Source organism: Corythoichthys intestinalis, chromosome 19 (assembly GCF_030265065.1).
Source record: "Corythoichthys intestinalis isolate RoL2023-P3 chromosome 19, ASM3026506v1, whole genome shotgun sequence".
In the NCBI taxonomy this organism is placed as follows: Eukaryota; Metazoa; Chordata; class Actinopteri; order Syngnathiformes; family Syngnathidae; genus Corythoichthys; species Corythoichthys intestinalis.
In genome coordinates this window covers 11,225,288-11,245,666 of record NC_080413.1, presented here as the reverse complement: position 1 = coordinate 11,245,666, position 20,379 = coordinate 11,225,288, and the positions used below count along the sequence as shown (strand labels likewise).

At 38.4% G+C, this 20,379-nt stretch overlaps 1 protein-coding gene across 2 annotated transcripts; it reads right to left on the bottom strand.

The window, feature by feature from the left end:
• Nucleotides 1–189: 189 nt before the first annotated feature.
• Nucleotides 190–7,182, bottom strand: LOC130907735 (galectin-3). Of its 2 annotated transcripts, XM_057823145.1 has the most exons (8): nt 7,056–7,182; nt 4,862–4,908; nt 4,536–4,691; nt 2,114–2,599; nt 1,955–2,043; nt 1,724–1,895; nt 1,503–1,627; nt 1,166–1,303 (listed from the first exon to the last, which is right to left on the bottom strand). In XM_057823145.1, exons 2-7 carry the CDS (start codon nt 4,901–4,903, stop codon nt 1,532–1,534), a joined length of 1,041 nt encoding a protein of 346 aa, XP_057679128.1. In that variant the 5' UTR covers nt 4,904–4,908; nt 7,056–7,182; the 3' UTR covers nt 1,166–1,303; nt 1,503–1,531. The 2 variants fall into 2 exon arrangements, with proteins under 2 accessions (XP_057679127.1, XP_057679128.1); XM_057823144.1 differs by lacking the exon at nt 1,503–1,627 and having other exon boundaries at nt 190–1,303; nt 7,056–7,173.
• Nucleotides 7,183–20,379: the final 13,197 nt, after the last annotated feature.

Below are 20,379 nucleotides of genomic sequence, written 5' to 3'. Positions count from 1 at the left end.
TATATATATTTTTGACCCAGCAGATTTGATCACTTTTTTCTGTTCACCCATAATAAAGTCATAAAAGAACCAAACTTCATGAATGTTTTTTGTGACAAAGAAGTATCTGTTCCAATCACTCTATCAGAGAAAAATCGGAGTTGTAGAAATAACTGGAAACTCAAGAGAGCCATGACATTATGTTCTTCACAAGTGTATGTAAACTTTTGACCACAACTGTATGTGTCAGGTGCTGCTTGGTAAGTTTTGCTTTCTTATCTTGGCTAGATATGCCATGTTACTTTAGCCCCTAAAGGTTTGTGCTGAGTGATCATCACACACTACACTAACTTGTAGCGTTAGCATAGCGTTCGCGTTAGCATTAGCATTTAGCGTGGTGACTCGGTGTCTTCTTAAACTCTTGGAAAACATTTTACATATAGTTTGTGGCGTCCAGGTGAGTTTAATTAATTGCAGATAATATGCTGTTTTCCTGCTGACTGTGTATTATGATCATGAAAATGGTGGTGTCCTTGTAGACCAGGGGTTGCTGCAGCGGCCTGCAGCCACATTTGGTCCGGCCCCCTGTCAACGTTCATTGGAAATTGTTGGAAACCTTTAATTTATTTATTCATAGAATAAAACATTTAAAGTTTATAAACGAAAACATTTTGAGTAATTGTTGTCTTAAACTAAACAAAATGTGTCTGCGTTGTTGTTGACTATAACAAGATGAACACATTTTGAAAAGACTAAAATATGACTAGAACTAATTAGTATTTTCGCTCATGAGGCTACAACGAAAATAAAAAGGGCTGCCAAAAACAACACTGTGTGCAAGTAGTCACAACATTATAAGTAGATTAGCTGCGGAGCTGTTGGATTCTGTACCCAAAAATGAGGTAAAAACACCTGTCAGACCTAAAACAACATTTTCTTTTACTCATTGTTACCCAGTGTTATTTAGTATTAGTGTGCGTTAAATGGTGAAGGAGCTTAACACACGTGTAATATTGTCACACATTTGACTCACCCGATGCTATTGACAGCGATAGATGTTCAAAAATCAAAATAGAACGTCTATTACAGTCTGTGGCAGCGAATAAGCTAATCACACTTTTAAAATGTTACGTCAGTGATGAGATTTCTGAATTTGTCAAGCGGTCTACGGAAGCGTCTCCACGTTGACGTAAGTCAGGACGACGTCGTGCAGGATGTTGATTCTATTGATTTGGTTGAGCTCGCGAACGCGGTGGCGGAACTCGAACAACGGGATATTGTTGACCGCCACGCGGAATGAGTCCTGTGTGCACAATATCTTCATCTGGAACAAACAGACGTGGAAAAATTTTAAAATGGTTGCGATTTGGCATTAAAGGGCCAGTGGAGCAGTGCCCCACCTGGTGCAGCAGATGGCACTGTATACAAAATGATTTGCTCTAACGCATGTTAATTTTGCGGTTCATTTGCACTGCAGTTTTTTTAGTGAAGCAATGGAGCAACAACATGAGACCACGACTGACCTCCAGGAGTCTCCCTGCGGGGCGGCACGTCACTGATCTAGGATCAGCTTTCCCAAACGCCTTTCCAACCCTTTCCACCTTTTCAGCCAAACGTTAGCCTGACATTCAACCCGCGGAGCGGTAACCTGGAGTCAGTCAAGTGCGTCACGTGTAGCATCAGTTAGTCTGCTAGCTTATAGTGCGGCTTAAGCTGCGGTTTTGGAAGACATCCTGTCACTCACCTCAAAGGGGCTCCCCAGGGCAAAGGGAAAGGGCCCTTTCAGGTCCCTTTCCTCGGAACCCCAACGCTCGCCCACTTTGTGGTTACGAACCAACACCTGCTTGCCCCCTTCGCTGAAGCGAGGGTTGATGTGGAAGGCGATGTCATTGCCTCGCAGGAAGTTAACAGTGAACCTAGCAACATATTGATCAATTTATTTCTTAAAGGGAACCACGGACTCTGGACTACTTACATTTTGGCATTTGGTTTAATCTGCCCTAGGATGGTCATCATCATTTTGTCGTACACTCCTCGGGCCAGGTTGAGGTTGTAAGGAACGCTCTAAAAGTCATAGAACAAACAATGTCAATATGGAAGAAACTCAGATCGTCTCAACTGGTTTGTTACTTACAAGCGGTCCGGATGTGGGCGGCAACCAATGTTGCGGCACCAGGGCCGGGTTCTGTCCAGGCCACCCCGGCTGTCCGGGGTTGTAAGGCCAACCAGGATGGGCGACCCATCCCGGCCAAGATGGATGGATGCTTGAAGACTGAGTGTGAGCGGGGCTGGTAATGGGGGCAGGTGCCGGGGCAGGAACTGGAGCTACGGCTGGCACCTGAATGGGTACTTGAGGCTGAACCGGCGGCTGGGGAGGCTGGACGGGCTGGGCAGGCTGGTACTGAGCCGGCCAACAAGGGTGGCAAATTTGACCAGGTGCTGGAGCCACAGCCGGGGCTGGAGTAGTAGCAGGGACTACGTTTGTGGTCGGGGCGGGGGACGGTGTTAGGACCTGAGGCGGGACTGGGAGAGGGGTGGGTCCTGAGACTGGCAACGGTTGAGTTCCTAACCAGCAGGGAGTGTTGGGCTGCCCGGTCCAGCATGGCAGAGGCTGTGGGGCCTGACAAAAATAAGCAACAAACATTAGTGGTGTCAACAATAATCAATGCGGCGATGCATCCCGATGCGGGGCATGGACGAGTCGAATCGATTCAACGCATTTTTAAATATATCAGTACGTTCAAAAATCTTCCCTGCGCAATTCCGGTGATGCAACGGATTTGGTTTCCCCATTTGTATTATTATTCTCATGTTTCGTTTTTTTACACAGCGCATAACTCTGGTCAAGTTTCCCACCAACCTCGTAGAAGCCAAAATGTCTCCAGATGTCTGCTTTCAATGTCTTAGGTGCATCAATAATCTTTCTCGCTCCCTCTTTCTCCGCTTCAGCCATTGTTATGTTATGTCCTATCTCTTAAAGGTTAGATTTTGTGCCCGAACCCGATTAACATTTTGGGCCCGACCCGACCCGAAATCGGGCCGCCGCGCTGGACTAATAAATTATTTTTTAAAAAATTAAAAAATGGGATAAAACCGAGAGCAGGATCTCTGTATTGTGCATTTGCTTGTGCACGCACATGAACGCCGTGGACCGCATGTTTTTTTTTTTTTTTTCCCAGCGTTATTTCATTGTGTAAATGCTTTTATAATGATCATAAAAATATGTAGAGTATTTAAACATTTAGCAAACTTGCGTTTTTTTTTTTCTGCCAACTGAGAATTCGTTACGAAGGACACTTTTATTTATGCACACAAAGGCAACAGAAATGTGATCCTTTTGCATCTTCTCTGTGTGTCTGCAAAACCGCATGTTTTTTTTTTTTTTTAATATTAAACTTTCCCAACGTTTTTTCTTTGTGTAAATGCTTTTATAATGATCATAAAAATATGTAGACTATTTAAACATTTAGAAAACTTGCGTTTTTTTTTCTGCCAACTGAGAATTCGTTACGAAGGACACTTTTATTTATGCACACAAAGGCAACAGAAATCTGATCCTTTTGAATCTTCTCTGTGTGTCTGCAAAACCGCAGTTTTTTTTTTTTTTTAAATATTAAACTTTCCCAGCGTTTTTTCGTTGTGTAAATGCTTTTATAATGATCATAAAAATATGTAGACTGTTTAAACATTAAGAAAACTTGCGTTTTTTTGTGCCAACTCGAAGAAATGAAAATAAATTGCTGCTGCTGCCGCGTCACTCCAAAAAAAAAAAAAAAAAAAAAAATAATAATCAGGTTTTTCGGGCTGGGCTTGCAAATCTCGTTAATTGATCGGGCTCGGGTCGGGCTTCAATACCAGCGGGCCATGTCGGGTCGGGCTGGATTTTTTTGTAGGCTAGGCCTACATTTTACTTTTGTTCTACATTGCAATTTAGTTGATGTTTTGTTTGCAACTGAACTGATCCCTGGATTGATATTGCGATAAAGATGCTGCTGCACTACAATATTTTCTTTGTCGTTTTCTTTAATATTTACTTGAATATTTTTATTGATGGGTCGTTGTGACTAAAATACAGTAATCGTTATTACTGATTTTGCACAGGAGTTCAGATGTTGCACTGTGTGAAAGGCTGCTATTGTGTGTAAAAAAAAAAAGAGAAAGCCCTGGTCTCATTCAAAGCACTAATTAAATGCTGTGATCTGTTTTTTTTTAAATATATATATCTGAAAGTATTTTCATTTGACCTCAACCAGGAGTGACACAAGAGCCAATAAAAAGTTGTTAAATGTCTGACCGCCTGTGTTGCCTCATGATTCCCGAAAAATATGCTTTGCTTTAGAATTTTAATGCATCCGAGGCTTTAAAGCATCGCGATGCATTGCCGAATCGAACCGAATCGAATCGTGACCCTCTGAATCGAATCGAATCGTGGCCCTCCGAATCTTAATTGAATCGAATCGTGAGGGTAGTGCCGATGCACACCTCTAACAAACATATTTGTCTAATGCATAGGCATTAGAATCCCGCCCCCTTAAAAAAGGAATGACATTTGTAACCTGCTGGGTGGGCTGGACCTGCTGGGTAGTCGGGATTTGTTGGGTGTTCTGTGCAGGCCACATAGGAAAGGTGTTCCCGGGTGTCTGGTTGGGCCAGATGGTGCTAGTCTGTGGGGCAGAACCAGGCGGGCAACTGCCATACACAGGGTCAGCACACTGAAGGGGGGAAGGAGGAGGAGAGGGTAAACAGGGGGGAAGGTCAGGGGCCAGGATGGAGAGTCGAGGCAAAGAGAGGGTTGACAGGATGGAGGACACCAACTTGACAGAGCAACATCGACACAAGCGTCGACATTCATATTTAGATTGGGAAAATAGGCAAACCTTACCTGCGCTTGCATCTGATACTGCGGGGAACTACTTACGTCCATGTTTCCTGGGGAAAACAAACCCAGCAAATCAGCGTGTCATGGGTACGTGCTGCAACGATTAACTCGAGTAATTCTATTAGAAAAAAGCTTGTTTCTTCAAGGATTTTTTTTTAATATAGTGGTGTTGTAATGGTTTGTTTATAAAGTGTTTGCATTTAGTTTAGTGTATATGACATATCCAGCTGCTCCCTGTTAAGGCTAACATAAGATTGTTCAAGTTTTTGTTTGAGCTAATATGATTTTTTAATGCATTCGTAATTTAGTTAAGCGTTATATTTAGCAGTTTTTTGCGAGAATATGTGTTGGAATAATTTGTTAAGAGCATGTTAAGAGCAAAAAAACGTTAGCATTTTATAGCATTTAAGCTAGCGGACTTTTGCAATGCGAGTTAGCCAATTGTTCTGTTCATAGACATCATCATTATTGACGGGTCAGCTCAGCCATGCACTGTGCAACTCGTTCAACCAGGGGGTCGCCCACATCAAGAGGAGCTGTTCACAAACACACGCGATCCAACGCCTGATTTATGTTGAGAAAAGTATGAAAGCTGTTCCACATACAAACAGGAAGGATTGTCTCAGGAGTGATTTGTTCAAGGATTCAAGGTAATTATTATATTTTTCGTACCATGCTTGCATTTTGATGTTTGATGACGTGAAAAAAATTGAGAAATTAGCTGCTAAGGCATTGGCATCATAGTTCGCAATATTTACGTAAAATAAATGCTACCTGCACGTTTTTATGAAGAATCGAGACTGTTTTACATCCATATCTACAAAGAATTCAGGGATTTAAGCGTTTATTCACAAGAATTTCAACATAAAAAGCTCTTTGTTGTGGTAATGCAGCGCCTCAGTGAACTTAAAGACGAGCCGCACATTCAACATATTTACTTGGGTTGTTCCGATCATGTTTTTTTGCTCCCTATCCAATCCCGATCGTTTTAGTTTGAGTATCTGCCGATCCCGATATTTCCCGATCCGATTGCTTTTTTTTTTTTTTTTTTTGCTTCCGATTCAATTCCAATCATTCCCGATAATTTTTCCCGATCATATACATTTTGGCAATGCATTAAGAAAATAATGAATAAAACTCGAACGAATATATACATTCAACATATAGTACATAAGTACTGTATTTGTTTATTATGACAATAAATCCTCAAGATGGCATTTACATTATTAACATTCTTTCTGTGAGAGGGATCCACGGATAGAAAGACTTGTAATTCTTAAAGGATAAATGTGACTTTGTATATTGTGACTAAATATTGCCATCTAGTGTATTTGTTGAGCTTTCAGTAAATGATACTGCAGCCATTTAACTTCTGCCCAAATGCATGATGGGAAGTACAACCATGACTGTGCGTAGGGCTACCAATTGATATATCGTCTTGATACATGATACGCTGCTTTTATTTCTGTAAAATCTAAGCTAGGTGTGTCAATCCGAAACTTTCATCGATGTTTACTACAACACAATGACACGTTTTCCTCAAGACCCATTATGAAACAAGTGCACGTACTCCCCCTTTTGAATAAACTCTGGCTTATTTCCATTGGACTAAAACGCTGTGATAGCATTAAAAAACATAGTTAAACAGAGTGACGGTGAGTCATGCTGACGACAGAGGATCATTGAGTGTGAGGATGAGATGCCAATTGTGCGTGTTCTGACTTCAGCACATTGTTTGCTCTTGTGACTACAAATCCAATTAGAGTGAAGTATGCATGACTTAAACCAAATTATACCAACACGTATATTTACATATACTAGCACATATTACGACACATTTTCCTAAAATAACACCATGAACTACTACCAAAACCATGTCTTACATGTCACTAAATCACTGTCAAAATGTTATATAATGATAAATTCCCAAATATAAAATTTTACAAACAAAATAATGGATTTAACAGTAAAATATTTAACTTATCTATTCTCTACAAATTTAGCAGTGGGTTTTAGGGGGAGACAGTCTTTTTAATGCTGCATATTTTAACCATCAGTAAATTTATTAATACATTTAAGCAAAAAAAAATATTTTTGTTCATAAGATAAAGCTCAATGGTTCAAAAATACCAATAAATATCACAAGAATTGCAATGTTTACCATATTAAACAACTATATTGAAAAAAAAAATCTAACCTGTGATGTTAGAGGTGGTAGCAGTCTACGTTGTGTGGATGTCAACGGGTTGGCTGGAAGCAGACAGACGGCCCGAAGCGATGAAATCAACTTTTATATCCATACGCCAAAACTCACTGGACACGCCTCTTTTCAGCACTACCCTGCTAGCGTGACACAACAACGCAATACATATGTGCTTTAAAAAAAAAAAAAAAAAAAATTTAAACACTTTTATTATTTCTCAAGGAAAACCGATGACGTCAACATCCTGACGAAGTTCTCCAATTTGTGTGGTTTATAAGGAATGTGATTTCATTAATTTGATCATGTCTCTTTAGTAAACCTATGTTTGAAAGTATATATATGTATATATATCAAAGCAGCCTTAACTCTTTTAAAAACTATTATATTTACTATTATTCATATTTATGATGTATTTTAGTCAACTATTGCAATTGATTTAGCATCTACTTGAAAGCAAAAACGCAAGTGGAAGATTTTTAAGTGTTAAATCATTCACTTCCATTGAGTGATCATGTTTTACTACCATTGACAGCGACAGACGTCCAATCCAATTTGACGGGGAGTTGGCGTCAATGGCTGCCGATGAGTTATTTTTTTCAATTTTGGCATCAAGGGGTTAAATTAACTGGAAAATATAATTTTATAAATACAAATATTCTGAAGATAATACAGTACAGTATTTGATTTACCTATGGCGGTGTTACATTGCCGATGATTTCAAGTTTTTTTGTTTTTTTTTTTTAATGTAAAAGAAAAAAACCTACAAAAGAAATTGGAAAAAGTAAAGCATAATTTGAGATTTACACTAGGGCTGTCAAACGATTAAAATTTTTAATCGACTTAATCACAGCTTAAAAATTAATCGTAATTAATCACAATTCAAACCATCTATAAAATATGCCATATTTTTCTGTAAATTATTGTTGGAATGGAAAGATAAGACCCAAGACGGCTATATACATTCAACATAATGTACATAAGTACTGTATTTGTTTATTATAAAAATACATCAACAAGATGGCATTAACATTATTAACATTCTGTTAAAGCGATCCATGGATAGAAAGACTTGTAGTTCTTACAAGATAAATGTTAGTACAAGTTACAGAAATGTTATATTAAAACCCCTCTTAATGTTTTCGTTTTAATAAAGTTTGTAAAATTTTCAATCAAAAAATAAACTAGTACCTCACCATTGTTGATGTCAATAATAATTATGGTGCTGAAGCCTGAAACCCCTAAAATCAGTCGCACCCAAGCGCCAGCAGAGGGCGGAAAAACACCAAAAAACAAGTAACAAGTTGAAATGACACTGCTGTCTTTTTAATCTGTTTGAGCAGGGCATGTGCGTTAAATGCGTCAAATATTTTAACGTAATTAATAAAAAAAAAAAAAAAAAAACGCCCGTTAATGCGATAATTATGACAGCCCTAATTTACATGTCTATATACCGTCATTTTCGGCGCACCTGACTATAAGCCGTCACCCACCAAATTTGACACAAAAACTACATTTGTTCATAGATAAGCCGCACTGGACGATAAGCCGCAGCTTTCCTCACTGTATCATGGGATATTTACACCAAAAGATACTAACCGGTAGACTTTATTTGACAGCGGCATCATAAGACTGTCTTAAGACCAAATGAACCACCATGAAGCTTTGAACCAATTTGCTGCAAAGCTTCATTGCTTCAAGAAGCTTCATTTGGCCATCACTGCTCTCTGGGGGGAGACAGTCGACCTCTGCTGCCACCTGCTGTCAACACTGTTTTTGTCCAGCATGCCTCCTATCATGCATTGCAGTAGTGCTGCAACGATTAATCGATTAACTCGAGTAATTCAATTAGAAAAAAGCTTTGCTGCTTCGAGTATTCGTTTAACTAGAGTGGTGTAGTAGTGGTTTGTTTTGAAAGTGTTTGCATTTAGTTTTATTGATTTGGATGGATACACAGCCCTCTAGGGCAACAGTGAATACGACATAACTCATTTAAAATGGTTGACTCCAGCTGTTTCCTGTTAAGACTTAATTTATAGGTATATTTAGCCCCTTTTTTGTGGGAATATGTGTTTAAACAATTTGTTTAGAGCGTTGTAAAAAAAAAAAAAAAGTTTGCATTTCATAGCATTTAAGCTAACAGACTTTTGTTAGCCAATTGTTCTTTGTTGTACTTAGATGATATCCTCATTTTTTAAAAATAATATTTGAGGCTAAACTCAGATATTTATTTTATTTTGTATTCGCATTAATGCTCTTTTGAAAGTGCAATCATAGCAAGGTTTTTTTTTTTTTTTTTTTTTGCATCTACTAAAATTTATTCTACAACGCATTAAATGTTCCTAATCCGATTACTCGATTATTCGAACTTGATAGTTAACAGATTGACTTCTAAAATAATCGATAACTGGAGCCCTGTTTTATTCCCAACATGCCTCCTAGCATGCATTGCAGCGCTATGGATGTAAATAACAATTAAAAATCATGTTCTGTGCTATTTATTTCTTCAGTTACTGTTCCAGTTGTTTCATTAACTGCTAGTTATGGTATTTAGTAACACTTTATTCGATAGTGACACTATAAAACTGTCAGAAGACAATCATAATTATGATATGACACTGTGATGAGCATTAATGAATGATTATAACAGACGGCAAATGATCTCCCTTTGGAATGGATGTAAAATATACGAGCTGGACATAAATAGAGTTAGTGACATAATTTGCCGGATGACACTTAATGACATCTGCCATAAGCATTCAGTAATACCCATGATGGTGTCTTGTCATAATTAGGATGGTCCTATGACAGCCTTATGACGCCGCTGTCAAATAAAATGTTAGATAAATAACAACAAACAATAAAAAAAAAAAACTGCACTGGACTATAAACCGCAGGATTGAAAATGAGAAAAAAAATGCGGCCTATAGGTGACTTGAAGTTCCACTCTGAGACCCCCAATTTGGAGGATTTTTTTTCTTATACCCCTTACTTAATCCCTTACTCGAGGTGAAAGCATGAGAGAGCATAATTAAAGACACCATGATTTCAACGAGATATTATCGCTTACTTACCTTGTTTTGATCAAAAAACTCTGTGTAGCATGTCTCACAGTGTCAAGATATAGCTGTGACTGGCCACAGCTGGACTTTTTGAGGATTTTATGGGTGAAACACGGTAATGTAACAAGGGTCGCAATGCAGAAATCGCAGACATCAAGGAGTGGTTTTCTTTTTCAAATATTTACCCTTTTAAATGTTTTTTTTCAATGTTTCTTTGTTTGGATCGATTATTTATCATCTAAAATATCAAGAAAAATGTGACAGTAACAAAAGAAATACAATTAAGCAATAGTTATGAGGTAGATGTTTTTTTTGACTAAATATTAGACATCAAATAATGATTCCAAGCTAAAAATGATAGATTTCGAATAATAAATATAACTAGCGGTTCCACGATGTTTGTAAACGGGGGTTTCCAGGGTAAAACGGGCAAATTAAAAATAGTTTGGGGGCTTAATGTGCCATGAAACTGCCATGGCAGCATATGGACATATTCTATCAAACACAACAGTTGTTTTGGCTTAAAATACAGCAGTTTTTTTTAAAGAGCAGAAACAGTTTTTTCAGCCTTGTCTGTGTATATACATAAGCGGATTTTAAGGGGGGGGGGGCAGCCCCGCCCGGTGGACGAAAAGTGTTATTGCATGAAATTGACTTTCATATATATATAAAAGTTGTAAAGCAATAAAACCGCAACACAAATTAATGTATTTTTATAATGGGTCAAAATTATTTTTTCGAACAGATCATGTGACTAGCACCTTACATGGTCATTTGCTTTGTATACTATTTTCAAAAAAAAAAAAAAAAAAAATTAGGGCAGGGCAATTTTATTTTTCAAATGATTTTTTTCTTTGATTGAAAATATTTTTGCTTGATTGAAGCAACTTTTTGGGGGAGATTGAATGATTTAGAAAAAACAAATGTCCTACCCATAATATGGCCCAAACACAAAAAGGATTGCTTCAATCAAACTTTTTCAATGAAAAATTAAGTGTTCAAATGCAAATTTTTCAATCTCAAATATTTTTTCACATTCAAAAACATTTTCTATGATTGAATTTTTGTGATAGATTTTTCTTTTTGAAAAAAAAAAAAAATATATATATATATTTTTTAAGCAACTTATTTTTTGATTGAACAATAAAGACAAAAACGTCCTAGCCAAAATGTGGCCGAAACACATATCATCATTACTTTAATCAAAAAAAGTTGCTTCAATAAGAAAAAAAAAAAAACAATCAAAAAAATAATAATTCAAAGAAAAATAGCTTTTTTTTTTTTTGAGTTTCAAATTTATTTTTGCATTCGAACACATTTTTTTTAATTGAAGCAACTTTTTTTTTATTGAAAATATATATTTTGATTGAAGCAACTTTTTTTTTAATTGAAGCAACCTTTTTTTGATTGAATAATAAAGACACAAATCTACCTCCATATGGCTCTGCCCAGGAGATACTATTTTTGACTGGGGTAAATACATTGGCACGACACCGGTGGGTGTACCATATTCAATGGATGATGATCTTGGCGAAAAGTATTGCCTAAGCAGCCTGATTTAGAATTCCCCTCAAAAAATGATAGGAAACAAAAAACGCTCTTTGTCAACTTATTAATTTTATTGCTGACACTGCGTTTCGGAGTCATCAACATGTTGTGCCCCCCCTGCCCCAAAAGTCAAACTCCGCCTATGCGTATATATGTATAAACTTTAGTACAGTATTAGTGTTTCAATGCTGACTTTCATCCTTTAAAAAAAAAAAAAAAAAGGCCTGAAAAGCATACTTCTCAATGTTATTGCAACGTTGCCTTTTTCTTTTTGGGTGTTTTCTTGACATTTAATTCTCACAGGTCACACGGTGATCGTACTGTTGGCAAGGTAACAACTAAACTAACACTTAAAAAAAAAGTAATGTGAGAATATCAGTGAGACAAGGGGCTTCTATACACGTTTGCAAAAAATCTCCACGGCAACCACACGACAAATAACATCAGGGGATTTAACAATGCCATTGGCTTGTCTGCTAGTGTCCTGATTAGATTAGCCAGCTTGCTAACTCACAAATGACAGAGAATTTTGAAATACTTCAATTTAATGCTTACTGGGTATTTTTAAATTATATAAAACAGGCTGAGGTGTGATAAATTTTCAATGATTAACATTAACTTGGATTCCAAAATATGTAGTAGAAGCCAAATTTATTTAAAAAAATAATAAATTTGACACTTTGAAGTACACAAAGTAAAAAAATATAATCGTAGTATTATAAGTAAAATAAAATATAGAATATAAATGTAGATATGAAAAAAAAAACATCATTTAAAGGTCATATACAATCAATAAAAATGATATTGGCTTGTATGCTAGTGTCCTGATTAGATTACCCAGTTTGCTAAATCAAAATGTCACAAATAACATTGAATTTTGGAATACTTCAATTTAATGCTTACTGGGTAACTTTTAATGATATAAAACCGGCTGAGGTGTGATTAATTTTGAATGATTAACATGAACTTGGATTCCAAAATAGGTAGTAGAGGCAAAATTTATTTAAAAAAAAAAAAAAAATTGACAGTTTGAATTACACAAAGTAAAATAAATATAATCATAGTATTATAAGTAAAAATGAAAAATAAAATATAAATGTATATATATATATATATATATATATATATATATATATATATATATAAAAAAAAACACACATTTTAAGGTCGAATACAATCAATAATAAAAATGACATTGGCTTGTATGCTAGTGTCCTGATTAGATGAGCCAGTTTGTGAACTCAAAATGTCACAAATAACATTGAATTTTGGAATACTTTAATGCTTACTGGATAACTTTTAATGATATAAAACCAGCTGAGGTGTGATTAATTTTGAATGATTAACATTTAATTGGATTCCAAATTAGGGAGCAGAGGCAAAATTTATTTAAAAGAATAAATAAATTAGACAGTTCGAAGTACGCAACGTAAAGAATGCAATCATAGTATTATAAGTAAAAATAAAATATAAATGTCAATGCGGGAAAAAAAATGAAGGTCGAATACACTCAATAAAAATGAAAGTTTAAATGAATACCACTGCAAAATAACTGTCCATTCATTATTAATAAAATTATTAATTTAAAATCAAACTTACATTATAAAAATGTAAGCAGAAATACAAGAAAAAAAACAAAATTACAGTTCACATGAATACATAATAAAACTTGAAAAAATAATAAAAAATGTAATGAATAAGAATTGAAATGGGGGGAAAAATAATGAATACAATAAAAGAATATCCATTTAATTTAGTTTATAAGTAAAAAAATAAATCACTATATGTTCGCACATTTTCTCCCATGCGTTTATGTAAAATAATAATTTTATTCACTTTAAATATTTATATTTTATTATATTGTGTTTGAATGATGTCATGATAGACACATATCACCACCACGAGGTGGCGATGTCATCGTTTCTCTGACGTCACATTATTTTACTACTGTACTTATAAAAACACTTTCTGTAGCCTTTTACGCGCCACTTGGAGCCAACTGTCATTTATCCAAGCTCATTACAGTCAAATGATATGTTCTAAGGGTTATCAAAGGTAAACTTAATTTCTTACCCTATCCATGCTAATTAGCAATGACGTCAACGCTAAACCCAGTTAGCATCGCTAATGTAATTGCAATGGGGCGGTAGCATTGTGCTAACGTCACCGCGACAAGACATGGTGGAAATAACCAGCGTTTGCACTTAGGGGAGGAGGCTGGCCCGACGCGGGAAGGTGAGCGTTCTCCTTGGGGTTGACACAGGTGCTCCTCCGCTCGCTCCCCGGTTCTCTCCGCCCCTTTCCAGCCGCTCATTCGCTCCTCCGAGCGGCCCGGATGTGGCGCACAGGAGGAGAGCAGCTCCCCGAGACCCAACATGGCGCCGCAGGCTCACACGTAACGTTGTCCGCCGCTCTCACCACCATCGTCAATATAGGAGAGAACCGGATAAAGCGACGGGACATGTGAGCTCTTCCACCCCGGCGACGAGCAGGTAAGCCCTGGAGTCTGTGCGTTTTAAAAAAATTTTTTTAATCCCAATATTTAATTCTAACGACTATGGTGGATGATGGCTTGATGGTGGTGGAGGAGGAAAAGGGGTCGACGCGAACGCTAGCCGGCTGGAAAGCTTCTTTCCTCGGCTTAATGTGTCCGAACAACCGGGGTTTGACTTGGCTTGGATCGTGCCTTAGCGACGCCTTCATGCGGGAAGGGAGCTGTCATTTGTGGGGCCGGAGCGTGTGTTGTTGTCATGGCTTGCAGCTCCTTGCCGCGCATCGGCCGCTGTCCTTGGTAGTGAAGCTGGTAGGCAATACACACACCCCATTCTGGATGGGAATGCGTGTTTTTGCAGTATTTTGCATGCATTTTTCCGAATGCTGCGTCAATCATCTGCTTCCTCAGTTCATATTTGATCATTTTCCACATGTGTCACGGCTACATCTTTTCCACTGCTGGTACAGTGCATGTGTATTTTTGTAACACTGCTACTGTAGGACAAGCACTAGACATGGTACACAGTTAACTGTGTGCTAATGTAGGGCAGGTAAATAAAGGGTGGCAGATGGCTGCTTTTCAAGTTCATTGTGGCTGGGGATTAGAATAGTGTAGTGGAGAGGAAAATTAAAAGTGTTGAGCTTGCCAGGGTTCCTCCCCTTTCCCGTTTACTAAGCTCATAATCACCCCGGGTGTCAACGTCGCCCTAATGGAGGTAATAATAGGTAAACACCTTGTACGCAACACCTTGGGCCTGGGTTTGACTGGACACTTGTTTGATTGTGTGGAATTGGAAGATGACCTTACAGTGGTGCAAATAAGTATATAGTCAACCACTAATTGTGCAAGTTATCCCACTTGAAAATATTAGAGAGGCCTGTAACTGTCAACATGGGTAAATCTCAACCATGAGAGACAGAATGTAGAAAAAAAAAAACAGAAAATCACATTGTTTGATTTTTAAAGAATTTATTTGCAAAACATGGTGGAAAATGAGTATTTAGTCAATACCAAAAGTTCATCTCAATACTTCGTTATGTAGCCTTTGTTGGCAATAACGGAGGCCAAAAATTTTCTGTAACTCTTCACAAGGGTTTCACACACTGCTGCTGGTATCTTGGCCCATTCCTCCATGCAGATCTCCTCTAGAGCAGTGGTGTTTTGGGGCTGTTGTTGGGCAACACAGACTTTCAACTCCCTCCTCACCCTGTGGCGTCAAAATGATAACAAGAACGGTGAGCAAAAATCCCAGAACCATGCGGGGGGACCTAGTGAATGACCTACAGAGAGCTGGGACCACAGTAACAAAGGCTACTATCAGTAACACAATGCGCCGCCAGGGACTCAAATCCTGCACTGCCAGATGTGTCCCCCTGCTGAGGAAAGTACACGTCCAGGCCGTCTGCGGTTCGCTAGAGCGCATTTGGATGATCCAGAAGAGGACTGGGAGAATGTGTTATGGTCAGATGAAACCAAAATAGAACTTTTTGGTAGAAACACAGGTTCTCGTGATTGGAGGAAAACGAATACTGAATTGCACCATACCCACTGTGAAGCATGGGGGTGGAAACATCATGCTTTGGGGCTGTTTTTCTGCAAAGAGACCAGGACGACTGATCTGTGTAAAGGAAAGAATGAATGGGGCCATGTATCGAGAGATTTTGAGTGAAAATCTTCCATCAGCAAGGGCATTGAAGATGAGACGTGGCTGGGTCTTTCAGAATGGCAATGATCCCAAACACGTAGCTAGGCCAACAAAGGAGTGGCTTCGTAAGAAGGATTTCAAGGTCCTGGAGTGGCCTAGCCAGTCTCCAGATCTCAACCCCATAGAAAATATGTGAAGGGAGTTGAAAGTCCGTGTTGCCCAATGACAGTCCCAAAACATCACTGCTCTAGAAGAGATCTGCATGGAGGAATGAGCCAAAATATCAGCAACAGTGTAAGAAAAGCTTGTGAAGAGTTACAGAAAACGTTTGGCCTCCGTTATTGCCAACAAAGGGTACATAACAAAGTATTGAGATGAACTTTTGGTATTGACCAAATACTTATTTTCCACCATGATTTGCAAATAAATTATTTAAAAATCAAACAATGTGATTTTCTGGGTTCTTTTTCCACATTCTGTCTCTCATGGTTGAGGGTTACCCATGTTGACAATTACAGGCCTCTGTAATATTTTCAAGTGGGAGAACTTGCACAATTAGTGGTTGACTAAATACTTATTTGCCCAACTGTATGTTTTCTTATATGTTTGAAGGCTGTACTCTTTACTCCAATATGTTATTAGAAACACATAAAATATTGCCATTGATTTAAAAATCTATCATATTTAGTACATGTTTTGTCCTACGAAGGGCGCCATGTTTTATGCGAGCAATGGACGCTCGGGGTGATGACATAGTTTGTCACTAGACGAGACGAACTGTATCGGTGTTCCACATTTCTTTTCTACGCGGGGAGACGTCCAACACATGCGCATATCGGTTAAAAGCAGCGAGTACTTACTATTTATGTTTTTATTGAGTCTTTTATTACATTTTAATTGCCTCAAAATACTATTTGCACGTGTTTCCCTCGCATACTTTGAAGCATTGTTGTTTTCTTGTGGTAGCTTTAAAGCAGATTGTTGATCTGTTGACCACATTAGTCATGCAGCGTATTTAAACCACTCTTTTTTGAGATTACTATGTCAAAGTATTTGTTAAAGTGCGTACGACAGGATAAAAAAAGTATTTCATAGCATTATTATGTGAATTAGAATCATATTTTGAGACGATTCAACTATATACAACAATTTGGCGAAGCGCAGATGACGAGAAATTAGTCTTTTAATCCGCCGTTTAGCCACGCCTACCATTATAGGGCTCGAGCGTCCCCAACAGGAGGATGACGTCGGCAGGGTGATGGTTTCATCTGATTTAGAATTCAGGCCATCGAGTGGAAATTATTCCGAACGAGGAAAATGCGACAAAGAGCGCCGCAAAACGTCATTGTTTCAGTCTCTCCAATATTTTTACAGCATATTTTTATCCAAGTATTTTTCCACAGTTGCTAAATAAATGGTATGGTCATGACAAATAAGTCTTGTGCTAAATGGAATATGAAATAACACAAATGCATTTATTCAGTATGACATGGCAAAATTACTTCATAATGGTCAAAACTGTCGACTTCACCTTTAGGGTCGCACCTCCCGAACAATATTTTATGCCACCGTAGTTAGTCAGGCTTTTGTCATGTCCCTGCTTCGGCTTCGGAGAATGTAAACAAACCAAGAGGCGTGACAGCTAGCCGACATGTTAACCCGAACTGAGTGACATTTCAAGGTCTATCCCGGATCATATCACACGGCGGCAGGGTTGTCGATTGTAAAGCCGCCCGGCGACGAGCAAGTTACAGCTCGTTCCCCTGCTACGGACAGGAGGGCTCGCCGGAGGTAAGCAGCTGGATAATACCGCTGGACAAACCGGCCGACGTCAGAGGAGCGCTTAGCTGCCACATGGCCAACACGAATATTGCGTAAAATAATGCTTTACTACACGGCGAAGACGTAAACAGAGAGCGGCGTGCAGTTGTTGTGCAGCTAACATGGCAGGATCGTATTTGAGGAGAACATTTCTACATGTCCGTCAATGATCAAACGTAAGTAAATAGTCCTTTATTCAACGAAAGTTTGTAGTGTTTACATTGTAATCGGTGTATTCGAGGCCATTTTAACACAAATTTCTAATGTGGTTGAAAATTTGACAAAACACCGGGCACACGAACATGGCAATAAGCCGAATATAGAGGGTGTGCAAACAAGTCGTCGACCGAGTGATATTCTCGGTGGACAATCAGCCACAAAATGCAAGCCACCTCCGTATTAAAACATGTGCCATAATCCCAGTATTTGACATACGGTAATAAAAAATAAGATGTTTACTCACTTCATCGTGAGTCCAAAGGTCCCACAGTAGTAGGGCTTGTTTTGGTCTATATCCGCGGTGAACAGGAACCTTTTGAAACCCAAAAAGGCTCACACGCCTCTCCCTGGTGCGGCAACTATTTTCTGCAGTCGTTTGGCTGGTGTGATGCGAAAAATAAACGAATTAATCCGCAAAATCAGCTGAATCAGCAGTCCATCTGCATGCTATTAAGCAATGCTGTATTGTGAGATGCTGACCTGGATGACGTCACATTCACATTTGTCCTTAATCAGAGACTGAAGCCGGAAGTCACTCATTTTTATGGCGCAAAAGTTGAGTATATAAAACGATCGGTTCCACACATATCCAAGCGGTCCATTTCATTCAGGAGCATAAAACACCGCGTGAAATATGAAATAAACATGCTTTTCGGTGTCATACTTACTTTAAGGCATCTTTAGTATATTCTGTCTGTATGCATCGAAACAAAACAAGCTGAAAGCGCACGCTAGTACTTCGGGTGTCAAATTTGCCTCTTGTAAACGTTTCACTGGTGTAGCACATTTTGGCATAACACCGGTTTTGTCCTACTCTCGTCTCGTGTCATCCTGTCTTTCCTGATCATTTTGCTTTTGCTGCTCGTTTTGTGAAATATCGATAGTGCTGTGGTGCTCATTAATCTTCCTCTTGGGCTCAAATTGAAAGGGTTGAACAGATGACATGATTACGTCGCTAGAGTTATACTCTGGAAGCCCGGTAGCGTAACCATCGGACGTCACCGCCCTGTGAGGTCAACAACAATGGCGACCTACTAGTTAAACTAATTTTACAAATTGTATAAAAACAAAAACATCAAGATGGGTTTCAATATAAAATTATTTTAACTCATAATACCATTCATCTTTTAAGAACTACAAGTCTTTCTATCCGTGGATGAATATGTTTTAATGTCCAATTTCTCACATTAAAACGTCAGATTTAGTCTGCGAAATTTATAATGTCATGACGTGAAACTCTACGCTCACGTCACGCCACAACACCGGGTGCGTTGGGAGCGATGTGACATTTTAGCCCCTTTAAAAGCCTCTTGTCACCATGTTTGTTTTTATGTTCTAATGACAGGAAACGGCATTGTTTGAGTCAGACGTATTGATGGCAGCTCACACGCCACGCCAGCTTGCCGCCCCCTCATTGACCATAAATTCAAGTGTGACATATGGCGCCATTTAATCAACGTAACATGATGCGCTCGTTAAACCTGGGATCGCGAGCGCCTGTAACACCGATGCTCTCTAATGAATGCTAATGTCTTGTTCACATCCGTTAAAATATTACTTTCTTTTCTGTGAGTGATCACGTTTCCGTGCTGCTGATGACTGTAAATAGATTTTATTGGCAGAATGTATTGACAGATACAGTACAGAATTGGAGTGTGACAAGATATCGAAAAGGTAATATATCGCAATACTTTGTAGCTCAAAAGTTTATCGATATGCTCCCGCGAAGAATCGATATATCGTTTTAAAAAGTTGTCAAGGCTTAAAAAAAAAGGGAACCAACAGGTTGCGTTAGCTCACTGGCTGCTGAAGGGAATAAGATCTTTTCTCGAATTTACCGATCAACTGTTTGTTTGACTCTAACACACTTAATATACTCAATCAGGGAATAGTATCGTTTCTCGTATTTACTTTTTGACTGTTTGTATTACTCTAACACACCCAACATAAAATAAATAGCACTTATACCATAGTTTAAGGAAAACAAGCAAAATATAGGGCATAAGAGATACATGACACCTTCTTATCACGGAAGCCCAAAACGTGCGTCATGCAACTGACTGAGCAAAATTGACGCACTAACTCTCACAATCAGTTCTCCTGGACAGTCCAGAACAAATGGCGGGACGCCATGTCCCAACACAAGGAACACCGGAGAACGTCCGATATTTAACAACTGATAGGACTCCAAGACCCCCTTTGACGCTGAGGTAGCAAAATCCACAACCCTCGTTGCCCTGACAACAGTAACTCCCAAATCCTCCTGTCCAATCCACAAACAGACAATAATCCTAAACAAAGCCCAAACACACTCTTCTTCTGCCCAAAGCCCGCCCTGCGAGAGCCTTCAAATGAATGAATGTCTAACTAATCGTGAGGGGTGCACGATATCCATTTTTTGAAACCGATATCGATAACTTCCTGCTCCTCAAAGCCAATACCGATAACCGATAATAAATACATAATTTTTTTAAATGTATAACCTGAGTTTTTAAACACCTGGAGGTTTAAAAAAATAGTGGTGGATTCAAC

Bases quoted from the DNA above. Each gene is read 5' to 3' on its own strand.
- LOC130907735 (XM_057823144.1), bottom strand. From the start codon at position 4,903: ATGGACGTAAGTAGTTCCCCGCAGTATCAGATGCAAGCGCAG. The intron at 2,600-4,535 runs GTTACAAATGTC...TATTTTTGTCAG, and splicing joins AGGTCCAGCCCACCCAGCAG to GCCCCACAGCCTCTGCCATG. The intron at 1,896-1,954 runs GTAAGTAGTCCA...ATATGTTGCTAG, and splicing joins ATTAAACCAAATGCCAAAAT to GTTCACTGTTAACTTCCTGC.